General features: G+C 34.9%; 2 protein-coding genes across 6 annotated transcripts in view; one reads left to right on the forward strand and one right to left on the reverse strand.

Moving 5' to 3' along the window:
* pip (heparan sulfate 2-O-sulfotransferase pipe) overlaps positions 1-13,012 on the forward strand; it is a 530,582-nt gene that overhangs the window by 440,049 nt on the left and 77,521 nt on the right. For all 3 annotated transcript variants that reach the window (XM_074179052.1, XM_074179053.1, XM_074179051.1), the window contains one exon: positions 5,514-5,656. In XM_074179052.1, coding sequence (XP_074035153.1) covers positions 5,536-5,656 — 121 coding nt within the window. In that variant the 5' untranslated portion in view covers positions 5,514-5,535. The remainder of the gene's footprint in view (positions 1-5,513; positions 5,657-13,012) is intronic.
* Positions 11,357-13,012, reverse strand: part of Klp3A (kinesin-like protein 3A) — a 44,479-nt gene continuing 42,823 nt past the window's right edge. For 2 of the 3 annotated variants that reach the window (XM_074179045.1, XM_074179044.1), the window contains exons 17-18: positions 11,765-11,868; positions 11,357-11,705 (exon numbers count right to left, since the gene is read on the reverse strand). In XM_074179045.1, coding sequence (XP_074035146.1) covers positions 11,775-11,868 — 94 coding nt within the window. In that variant the 3' untranslated portion in view covers positions 11,357-11,705; positions 11,765-11,774. The remainder of the gene's footprint in view (positions 11,706-11,764; positions 11,869-13,012) is intronic. The other variant, XM_074179046.1, reaches the window with a different exon arrangement.

Consider the following 13,012-nt stretch of genomic DNA (forward strand, 5'->3'; position numbering starts at 1 on the left):
GTTCATTCAGAACGATTTGAATGGACTTTTGGAACATGTTCCATTGCAAACCCGAAGAGATATGTGGTTTATGCATGATGGCGCTCCTCCTCATTTTAGTTTGATTGTGAGTGACCATCTGAACCATATTTTCCACAATAGATGGATTGGTAGAGGTGGGCCATATTCATGGCCATCGCGGTCTCCGGATTTAAATCCATTGGATTTCTTTCTGAGGGGGCATTCATTTCAAATAATGGTGGACGAGCGGGTTTGATGTTGTCGAGTGAAACTACATTTTTATCAAGACTCGTTGCTCCGATCGACTTTCCACACGAGTACTTTTATTCATAAAATTGTCCAAGTAACCTTAATTTGTTGAAAAATATTGAAAAATATCTGTCATTTCAAAGTTTTGGGGTGTGGACCATCGGGGGTAGTCCGTTCCTGACTTTGTAGCAAAACAACTGACTCCTGCATGAAAGTTCATCGAAGGAATTAATTTGTTTAGTCAATTACCAAAATTTGGATGATTTTGAATATTCACTTGAAAAGTTATCAAAGAAAAACATTTTTCATTTTGTAACTTCGAGGGCCCGTTACTTGGTAACGAAGGATTTTAGGAAAAAAAGTTATATGAAGTACTGGTGATATTTTGACCCCATCTATACATTCCCGAGAGGAAAAGAGGAAGTCCAGGGACACCCTGTATATGAACATACTGCAAAAACACGAAACATACAAATACCTCGGATTTCCACAAAACACTAGACGAAACCATACAGAAATAAAAATACAACTGATTCGAAAATCCAACAAAAGACTGACAACCATACTGAAAACGAAACTAAACCCTAGAAACATGATCAAAGCTATCAACACATATGCGATACTTCTGCTCTGCTCACTTTCTCCTTCGGAAAAATGAAATGGGCCACACTGACAGAAAACACCAACAGACTAAACCGAATCATGCTCACAAAAAACCTAATTTACCAATGGAAAGAACAGCACTACAAGGAAAATAGAAGGCAGAGGCTTAACAAATACACAACATCAGAAAAAACAATAACTCATTACGGCAAAAATATTGGAGGCAGTTCTAGGATACACACCTCTGAAACTAAATTAATCACAAAGAAATTAATACATCCCAACAGACAAAATTATACAATTGGCTCAAAAACTACTTCACGGCCACCACTACAAAAATGTAAACCAACCACACAATAACAAACAACTCACATACAAATGGTTAACTCAAGGACAAATTCATTCCGTGACAAAATAATTAACACTAGCTATACAAGACCAAGTCATTGCCACCCCAAACTACAAAAAACACATAATCAAAGACTCAACCATCACATAAGACAATTGTAGAAAATGTCACCAACACATAGAAACAATAGAACATATAACAAAAGGATATAAACTTTTAGACAGATTAGACTACACAGACACACACAGCCACTTTTAAAAAACCAAAAAAAACTTCACTGAACACTCCACACAGACAGAACAATAGTACACAATACACTGGATATTACATATACACTCAGACAACAGAAAATCAGCTGTCTCATAGACATAGCTATTCTAGTAGACGTAACTATAGAGATTGTCGATATATGGAGACAAAAGCATGTATCTAGCAATATTACCAATCATGTCACTCACAAGAATTACACTGCAATCGTTCACTATCAACCTTAGAAAAAGTAATTTTATAGCCATCCATACGCACATACATAAGTACAAAAAGCAGTAGTTATCAAAACTTGTAACAAGGCTCTGTAAATTTTCAGAACCCCAAACATTAAAAACAATAATCCTACCTCCCTATGGATTTATTCCGTACAGGAAGAAAATACCAGTGAGGACAACCCAGTATAAAATGATAATAATAATGTTAGTGATAATATTAATATTAGTGATAATAAAAATTAATGAGCAAGGATGGCCACTAACACCTAGTGCCTTTGGTGAGTTGCGCCACCACTTTCCCCAGCAACTGGTGCAAAACCGGACCAACAGCCCAGCTGCACCCGGGAGGGAGAACACTATTCTCCTCCAGAACCGGCTGTGGGTCTTGGTGGAAATGCATGCTCTTTGGTGTGAAACATATCCGGATCATGCGCCTTTTCAACCTAAAAACCTATGGATTATGTATCCTATCTTCGACGGCAGTGCTATATAGCTCCTTCCCAGCCTGCTAACGAAGTGGTAGAAGTGACAGTTCTACCACCCGATGGTACAGCTGGAGAGGAGACTCACATCCTGTCACCAAAGGAGACAATCAGAACACGCAGGGTGCTCCACAGAATTAGGCGCCTGAAGCCACAAGAACTGGTTTGGGTTCATGGTGTTTCAACAGAAGAGGCTGGTAAATAAACACCGCCGGGTACAGCGCTGCTCCAGGCCCAGATGGACTGAACACTTATTGGTAGAAAAAACTACCAAGCACCCACCGCCATCTGGCCAGAGTTTTCAACTCATGGCTAGATGGAGAGCAGCTGATTCCGGATTGGATTGTTGAGGGACGGGCCGCTCTCATCCCTAAAAGCGAAGATTTGTCGATTCCTAACAATTACAGACCGATAACATGCTTGAGTTCGTGTTATTTGCGAGCATCTTATGCATACGAATACTTACCGCAGTTGGCCAAGTGTTCGAACGGATAGATACGCAGAGAGGTTCAAAGAGAAAAATCGCTGGATGTGAAGAGAACCTGCTCATCGATAGATGTGCAAAGTAGAACTCGATACAGTATAAGCGTAACCTCTCTATGGCCGGGATCGTTTACCGCAAGGCATTTGATACAACATCGTAGGAGCTAATCTTGTATTTGCTCAGATGCCTTGCGGCATCGAACAACTGATACCACTCTGGCGGACTCGCTTCACCATAATATCTGGTCAGGCTAGAGTCCAAACAGGGTGGGTCACTTTCAGAAGGGGTGTATTTCAGGGTAATTACCTCAGTCCCCTTCTCTTCTTCATCTCACTATTGCCATTATCCGATGCACTAAGAAATACTCAAGGATATAACTGAAGCACCCCCAAAAACCGGAGGCACAAGGTCACCCATTTGTTTCATATGATTGATATTAAACTTCATGCCTCTCAAGAAAAGGATGGCATTAGTCCTTGAGGGTGGTGGAAGACTATGGTCCATCTCAAGATAGGACGATGCGGGGACTACGTAGAGGGTGTGCAGTTCGTAGACGGAAGCATCCTTCACCATCTGGAATGTCGGAGTAATGAACTCACGCCGCAGCAAATAGCCGCGGCTATTACGAATATACTTGCCGTCCCAGTCTTATTCTACTCGTTTGGAGAAGTGAAGTGGACTGGAGAGAAGCTGTATAAACTCGACGTGAAGACTAGAAAAATTTTGCATCTTCATAGGAGTTTGCATCTCAAATCGCCCGTTTCACCGTTGTTCTTCCCTCGACAACAAGTAGGCCATTGACTTTTGAGTCAATACTATCTACATGACAGAATGGTATTAGATGGAGTCTGTAGAGTCATCAGTAAAATGAATAGCTGAAAATAACAATTATATTAAGCAAACTAAATAAACAAACAGAATAAAATACAAGCAACAATTGAAAATTGAACAATAAAAATAGAAATAAAGATAAAAGATTTCATGACAAGTTACTTCATGTCGTTTCGATTGTTAGTATCTACAATCTTCTTCGGGTGATGACTGGACTTATTCCTCCGAGAGATGACTATTTCTAGATCATTCGAGTACTTTTACCTTCACCGGTTTAGCTGACCGTTTGACGGGAGTTGGCCGTTTTCCACTTGAATATGTATTTCCATATGTTGCGAATTCAGCCACGCTAGCGTGGCTGAATGCGTTGTTGGGCAACATATATGCGACTTCTTTGAATTGCTTCCTAAACCAGTGCTCCTTTATGTGGATAATCTCATCAGCTTGGAACCACTTGACGAGTCCAAATATGCTCTGCTATTCCCTAATTGCTGGTTTCTCCTCGCTTTGTGTGTTACTTGTGGGGACTTTCAATGGCCTCTTAGTTTCACCGATGTAGAATTTTCCGCACATATAGAAGTTATGCAATTACTAGGATGCCGTATACGAAACTGCTATTTCCAACTGAAGGACGAATTATTTAGGCAATGGGATCGCCACTTTCACCAGTTTTAGCCAACATATACATGAAGTGGTTTGAGACTCTGGCCATTGAATTAGCCCACAAGAAGCCCTGAGTCTGGTTGAGATATGTTGACGACACTTCAACATACGATATGTTCATAATATGGAATCATCTAGACAGCTTCCTGAAGAACATCAACAGCGCATCACTTTCATAATGGAGAAGGAAGTCCACAACGAATTGCCATTCTTAGATGTATTGGTGAAGAGGACCTACACTAAGTGCGATTTCAAGAAGGTCCGCCAAGGTCCTCTCGAGGTTAACTGTGTTTTAAATGAACCCCTGTTTTTGATCACGAAATCGATAAGGGCAGAGAATTTCGTTCAATCAACCTTAATTCTACTGACCTGCCCAAAGGTTGTAGGCGGTGAGTACAGTGTGGTGGCAGTACTATGCCATTTTTGTTCTCAAAATTCAGTTCTTCAATGGACAAAATAGAGCTGTTTTCGAAAAAATTTCCAACATTATGTGGGTTAAAACTCGTGGCTCGGGTCAAGCAGTTAGTTTCAGGTGTTTTAATGGATAGACAAGGATGTCTCTTCATAAATGACTGGAATCAATCAGGACTAGTCAATTCCCAATACATCGCAATTTTCAAATTATTTGCAACTGCTAATTCGCTAATTCGCAACATGGCATATTATGCCATGGCATTTCTATGATTTGCTCTAAAATAAAACGGAATAGTACCTATGTAGCAGAATCTCAAAAAGCCAACAAAAAGTGCAGCACACATATATGGTTGGTAGATGTGACTTCCAGCCCCCGTCAATTTGAGACAAAGAGCCCCAAAACACATTTCAGAACATAACCCCCTAAAATTACTGTGAATGAATATTTTTTCATTAAAACGAATAGTGATATCATGACCACATATGTAACATCAAAAATACATTAAATAATATGTATTTATGGAAAATTCTAGTATATTTACGAGACTCGACACAGATGCCTAAAAATTTACTTTTGCTATATGAAAAAAAAGTACGCATCTCCCTCACACAATATCAGAGTGAACTGAAGTGACGTCAGGATGGAGGAGTTGCTCTCGCGATCCTTCGATACTTTTCGATGAACTCCTTCGTTCTTTCAATTTTCCAATATTACCGCTGTGACAACCAACCCGTGAGCTAACCATACCCGATCTCCTTAATAGCTCAAAAACTGCAAACTCACCAAACATAACTACAGCTGGTACTATAAATATGTTTGCTCCAACTTTGGTATTTCTTAGTTCATGAAATACGATATCTGTTGTCACAACTCCTTGTATAAATTCGTCAAAAAATTTATATTTTGTCACTGATTCTAACTGGTATCCTTATAATATTTTTTTTTATTTCAGAACCAGTGAACTAATTGCGCTGATGGCACTTTCGACAACACTGTTTCTTTTCCTACACACCAGAGACCTGAATATAAAATTGAGAGAAATGGAAATCAAGATCCAGCCTGACAGTATGGTATCTGCTAACCAATTGATAGCAAGTTAGTTCAATAGTCTGAATTGCAATTTGATCATCCTATTGTATTTCACAATACACATCTGCAAATACTTTATATATGCCCAACTTCTTTATTAAAGTGACAAGAATAATCAACCAACTTCTGATAACTTTGGAAACACTTTCAACTAGTCACAACAATTTTTTATACCTGCATAAATCGAGTTGCTCGTTTAGGGGTATACGTTTCTGGTTTTTAATTGATTTGTTAATTTCCATGGCCAACAACAAATTCATTTTTCCCCTTTATTACAAATGTGTAGGATTTTGAGGTTATTCTCATTTATCTTGTGGTGTGATTCTTGAAGATGTTCGTACATTGCGGATTTTTTGTCCAAACAGACGTGTTCACGCAGTCTTATGTCAAAATTTCTACCGGTTTGGCCTGTATATACTGCAGAGCATTCGCCACACTCTATTCTATATATACCTGATTTTTTCATTCTATCCCGTTTGGATTTTGCATTAAACAGGGTTCTACCTAAATTATTATTACTTGTGAAAGCTGTTGATATTTTGTATTTAGAGAAATAATTTTGAATATTTTCTGAAAGTTTACCTGAGTAATTGATGATACTGTACTTGACAATATTGTGTTTTCGGCAGTTTGGGTATAATTTACTCATAAATGTTTTGTGAGTTTTACTTGATATTATCTTTTCTATTAGGAAAATTGGTACCTGATTGTTCACTGCAATTTGCTTAATTATTTTTATTTCATCTTGGAAATTCTTTTCCGGTAAAGGGATTGCGAAAGCTCTGTGTATCATTGACCTAAACGCGGATAACTTATGTGAGAGCGTACTGAAAGAGTCAAAGGAAATTGTACAGTCTGTGAACGTGTTTTTCCGGTAGATATTGGATTGAAAACCATTATTAACTCTTGAAATATTCAAATCTAAGACGTTAAGCTCCTTGTTTTGTTCGATTTCTACTGTGAACTTAATTTTGTTATGCAGACTATTGAGAAAGTTTAAAAATTGAATAATTTGTCTGTTTGAACCATCAAAACCAACCAGTACGTCATCAACAATATCTGAACCAAAACACAATATGTCAAAAGCTACCAAGCCCAAGGCAGCAGGCGCGCAAAGGAGGGTTACAAATAAGGCAGCAGGCGCGCGTGTTAACAAAAAAATACTCTTTGCAAATGAAGAAATACATGTAAAGTGAGTTCGAATTATATCAAGGACGTTACGTACAACGCCATCTCCCCGCGAATAGATCGAACAATAATGTCGATATATCAAGGAGGTTACGTACAGCGCCATCTGCCCGTGAATAGATCAAGCAATAATGTCGATATATCAAGGAGGTTACGTACAGCGCCATCTTCCCGCGAATAGATCAAGCAATAATGTCAATAATTTTGTCAAATACAGATCCCGATATGAAATGAAAAGTTACAAAAAAACACACATACAGATAAAGCTAATATAAAGCATGTAAAAAAAAAGATAGAAACTTTTGTTTGCAATTTTACGTAGTACGGCTCAAATAATCTAACAGACGGATAACAGATTTCTACACATATACTGCATATCTTGAGGGAGAAACTTCTCACCGGCCATGACTCAGTGCGGCAGCTGAAGATTGTTTGATAAATAAAAAAGTTCAGTTTGATATAAAAAGCATAATTAATGAATACCAACATGACTTTTCATAGCAAAGCTCCTAATATTGGGTATCAACGGTAACGTGTTAGAAAGGATGAGTTGAATAAATATGCTGGTGTGCCACATCACAAATTTCTGAAATGTGTGAAATTTCTCAATGATAACATATAGCCCAATCATCTTCATTTTATTTGTTAAATATATACCAAATGTACACTCAACAATCAAATTATTCCAAACATTTTTAAAGAATTCAATAGCAAATTTCCTTATTCAGTATAAATTTGTCTTTGCAAATTAATTTTCATTATTTCATTGTATTCTTTACTGAAAATAATTCTTATACATCCCCTTTACTAATGTTCAAATAGTATTTTTCTGTCTATCTCACGATTTCCATGCCGCGGAAGAATTTGCATATTAATATTTGAGAATAAGATGTTTGCCGAAAAATCATATTTTACGTTGATATTTTCGTTCTCAACTTCTCGCCTTAGCAGTGGTAACCAAGTGTCATCCATTTCCACAAAGTTACTTGAAATACATTGGTTCTTTGGCTGAAGTATTTGGTCATTGATTTTATTTCATTGAATTTAATTGTATGTTCACCAGTTCATTTCAAAATATACTCCGCTATCCCCTATCCTGTTGTTTATCTTCTATTTATTCGTTCACGATGTTCATTTTTCTTACATTTAGGAGTCTTCAAGTTTCACCTATATAACATTTTCCTCAGGAACAAGATAAATTATACACTCTTTTTGTTTTGTTTTCGTATTTTCGGATTTTTTCCGTGTATGACTTGATTTAAAAATAATTTCGTTGAATGTTTCCGATGATGTTTTTTTATGTTTATGTGTGGATACTGATCCAGAATTATCTTATTGTTGCAGCTTGTTCATAATTAATGAATTTTAAAGACCTTCAAAATACTGTCTGCTCCATCTACCACATTAACATTGATATAATAACATATATATTTGAATTGAAGGGGTTATATTTTTAGGAGTGATTAATTTTTGGGAAAGAAAGTTTTTGGCTTTCTACTACTCCATCTTGATACAAAAAAAGGGATGAGGGAATCTTCCAAAAAAAGGAAGGAAGTAATCAATTTGAAAATAAGTAACTCTATACATGAATGTGTAGATCATGCAAAGAAGTAACTTTCAGACCCAAAATGAAAGAAAGTCCTCCTGAAACAGGAGGACTTTCGGACTTTTATTTCGTGTGATTAATTCAATGTTTATATGAAAGTAGCTGTTTCAGAAGGACTTTCAATTTGTGTCTGAAAGTTACTTCTTTGCATGATCTACACATCCATGTATAGAGTTACTTATTTTCAAATTGATTACTTCCTTTCTTTGGAAGATTCCCTCATCCCTTTTTTTGTATCAAGATGGAGTAGTAGAAAGCCAAAAACTTTCTTTCCCAAAAACATATATATGTTGTAGTATTTGTAATTAATATTGTTATTTTTTCTATTCATTGAATGCTTGGATAATTCCGAGCATACATATTTTATTGTTATGAAGTTGGACTGTGACTTTGTCCATCCAATGTTAAATATGTTTCTGTGTATTAGGAAATAAAAAAGAAATTCCTGTGAAAATTTTCAATAATTACTAAACGAGCAAAGTATTGCTCGTTTGTAATTATTGTGGAATTGGCCGCGGTGGTAGTGCGTCCGACTCACGATCGGAAGGTCGTGTGTTCGATTCCCGCTTCGACCAGATATTTTTCTCGAGAGAATTTATCTGGCTGAAGCTGGAATGATTCTGCAACCGTGTTAGGAATCACACGTTAAAAGGTAAGACCTCGTTAGTCCTTAGCTCGCACAAGTTTCTCAACTTCTGAGAGTTGTCGTTCGTATGGGGGCAACAGCTGATTAACGGAAAAACAGATTTTAAACAGAAACAGATTGCAATAAATGAAGATAAGCACATCTACTCCAATTTTATATGAACTGAATGAAATAAACTTCAATAGTCGAAAATAATTTCTTTGTAAATGATCAATTAAACATTTTAATGGATTTTGTATGGTTATTGCCTGTGTGGACTCCAGTTTTTGAATTTATAAGATTTTCTAAAGGCAAAAAATCTCAATGCATTTGCCTATATTTCATTCATGAACAAACCGTTTCCACAGCTCTGGGTCTGAGAATGAGTTACATAAGATGTAAACTACGGTTCACATTCACTGAATAGTACCTAATCGATATCACAATACCTATGGCCTTAAAAACAAATATAAATGATCACAATTCTCACCAATGCGACGATATACCATGATTATTGAATTAAACAACTCTAGTTTACTACTATCAAAAAGTAGTAGAAAAGGTGGTGAAACTTTCAGTAATGGCACAGACAGGTATTCCTGGGTCTCCAGGAATTTCACGAACACTTACTTCCATGAGTCACAAAAGAAATAGTTTGCAGCTCTCCCAGCTAGTCAAAAATACAACTTTGGATTTTTAAACAGTTATCCGATTTTCGATTTTCAATTATAACGATAGAAAAAACCTATGAAAGAAAAATCTCTGTAACAGACAATACTATCCTTAGACACAAGTGTACTTATTTTCAAATCCACGAAGGAATGTATTCAACACGTGTAATTAGAACCGGCCACGCCAAAATAAATTTACAATCTCTCAGTATTATTTATGCAAATTCAAATCCCCAATTACTATAGGGTTCCAAAATTTTCGGTTCCAGGAAAAATTTGAATAATTGCAAAATAATGAAATACACGATTTCTTTTTTTTTAACTATACTCACTGTCGACCGTTTACGATCTCCTCACAAAACTGAATCGATAGAACTTTTTTTGGTCAAACAAAATTGTTTTATTGAAGAAATCTATACAAGAACAAACTTACATATTCCAAAAACACTTTATTGTGAGATTTTCACTAAATTGTTTTACAAAAACGCAACACGTGTTTCGCCATACAATGGCTTCATCTGGCGTGTCTTTCAACTAATTCTACACATTCAATACTAAATATATATATAGTTTATAAACTAAACTGTAAAACAATTTAGTGAAAATCTCACAATAAAGTGTTTTTGGAATACGTTAGTTATGGATTTTCATCAAGTATCGGCCGATTCCATCATATATAAGAACAAACTTGAAGCCATTTTTTAAGGATAAAACACAAGCACTACAGGAAAATCCTTAAGGCGCTCTAATAGCGGTGCCTGCGTGAAAGTAGCGATCCAAAACTGACTTCCTTATCGAACTATGAACATTCAAGCTTCAGAGTCGTATTATTTAATTAAAGAAACCTTATTACTTATAACAAGCATAACAACTCAATATTTGATGAAATAATGAAAGGAATGTTGACTTAATAAATAATCGAATACAGTTGCAGAATAAAAAAAAAAAAAATCAACCCAGTAAGGATAAATGATTGATGATTACTTATTATTAGTGGTGGCTCGACATATGAATTTATTCATACCATCATCTCCGTTATGTTTCTTATGAAATATGATATTTATTGTTCACAGCGATTTTGATTGTGAATCAATAACCTACAATTATACTATATCAGCATATATTAAAAAAATACCTAACTTCAACATGAGAAGGTTATTTTTGTACCTAAATAATATATACAAGTATTCTAACGAGTTACGGTCACAAGTATTAAATCACTTTATACCATACCACCTTCCATGAAATCCTGACTGCAACACCGTTTTACGATGAATATAGTCAACCAAAACCAATCAATAAATACTCAACGTGGTTATGAACCCATTGAAATTATTCAAATAATTGTTGGTCTCATTTGAGTTGATAGAGACATCCAAATATGGATTTTCTCAATAATCTTCTGCATACACACAGCAATGAGTTACAACTATGAATATATAATTTTGATGATATTCGAGATTTGGGTATTTAAAGAGATTTAAACAACTTCATTAAATGATATTTTTTATAAAAACTCATCATAAGAAGCAGATGAAAGAGACAATCAGCTATTTGACATTATTGATATTATACAATTTCAAAAGCATATAATCTGAAATAGAAAAAATCTTAAAGATAAAAAAATCATAATTTATTGTATAAAATATGTACAGTATCACATTTGAAGTCTTAAAAAAGTATCAACCCAATTGAAAACATTTGATATTAATTAATTAAGCAATAATGAAATGTCAGAAAACATGTTGATAATTGAAAAAAAAGGTTAAAATAAAAGTCTGTCGATATTCACTCATTAAATTAAAATAAAATCACCTGTATTTACATTATTTACATTATAAAGTACGAAAAACTACATGATAGGATGAATATGAAATGAAATAACAATCAATCAAAGTCTAATTACGGGAAAAAAAGAGTCTGGTTTTCTTCTTCTTGTGGGGAAGTTCATCCATCTCACATCCACTGCAAGAAAATAAAAAAAAAATTAGATATGTTAAAAACAAATTTTTTTCAAACCTTACACTCTACTCACTAAGATGTAAACCATACTCGTCTTCTAGTAGAAGCATATATTCTTCGAATAGTCGAATTTAGAGGTCTGCTTTTGTTCAACAACTTATTTTCTCTTAAATAAAGTAAATATATCATTTGTCTTGAATATTGTCTGATAGATTAACTTTTAGAATCCTTTAAAGTTCGATGGTGACATTATCATGTTGAGTAAAAAAAATCGTGTCAGTGTTTTACTATCGAAATAGTTATAAATGAAATTGAGTATCAGCCAGCTAACATTTTATATTATGCCTTGGTGGAGTCACACTTGTTAAGTGAAATAAAAGTTTGGGGATCATGCAGTGATGAATGTTTTTGAATCATCTACTCGTTGCAGAAAAAACACATATTTTAACAAAGGGAATGGAAGTGATTCACGTAAGTAACTCCTTATTAAACAGAAAATACAATCATTACCTTCATTATTTATTTTTAGCAAGTCTCTTATAGTCCTAGCTTGTTTTCAAAAATACATTTCCAAGTGACATTTCGTAACACCAGACTTCATCAAAATTTTTTACTTCATCTCTAGCACCTAGCCCAAATTGCATGTCACTTTACTGACTCATCATTTGACTTATCATTTGGGGTAACTTCAGCAAGAACAATAATAATTCACTGGTAAAAAAAGGGTTTGGCTCTACTTCACCGTCTTCATAAAAAAATGTGTACAACTCAATGTTCATACAAAAGCAATGGTGTAAGTACTCTTTCTTTCGTGTAAATCAATGTTTATATGAAAGTATGTAGTTGTTTGTCGAAAAAGCTTTTCCTCCAGTTTTTGCCTGGAAGTAGATAGATAGGTAGATAATTTTATTAATATCCATAAATCATTTACATGACATGAAATAAGTCCAATGGTAGTCATAAAGATAAGATAAATATAATAGTTTGAATAGTCAGGTATTTACACATAACAGCAAGTAATTGATGGAGCATACAATATACAAATATAAGTCTAGAGTTGGATGCGAACTATTTACAAAACTTGTTGAAAATATAAAATAAAATGTACATAAAATGTAGCATCCAGCATACAGGAGAGAATTTGTGTATCATGTTTTGTTGAATTGTTGTTATATCCAGTATTGTGCTCGTGAAGATCGCTATTGTTTGTAAATTTATCTTCATTATTAAATGTATAAATTAATAACATATAGGTAAACACATGGGAACGTTAGAATATTTTCCTGTTTGGAAGTATTTCTACAAGATTC

This window comes from Leptinotarsa decemlineata, unplaced genomic scaffold, assembly GCF_025532065.1.
Source record: "Leptinotarsa decemlineata unplaced genomic scaffold, Ldec_3_MD MMD2_tig00004307_RagTag_RagTag, whole genome shotgun sequence".
Classification (NCBI taxonomy): Eukaryota; Metazoa; Arthropoda; class Insecta; order Coleoptera; family Chrysomelidae; genus Leptinotarsa; species Leptinotarsa decemlineata.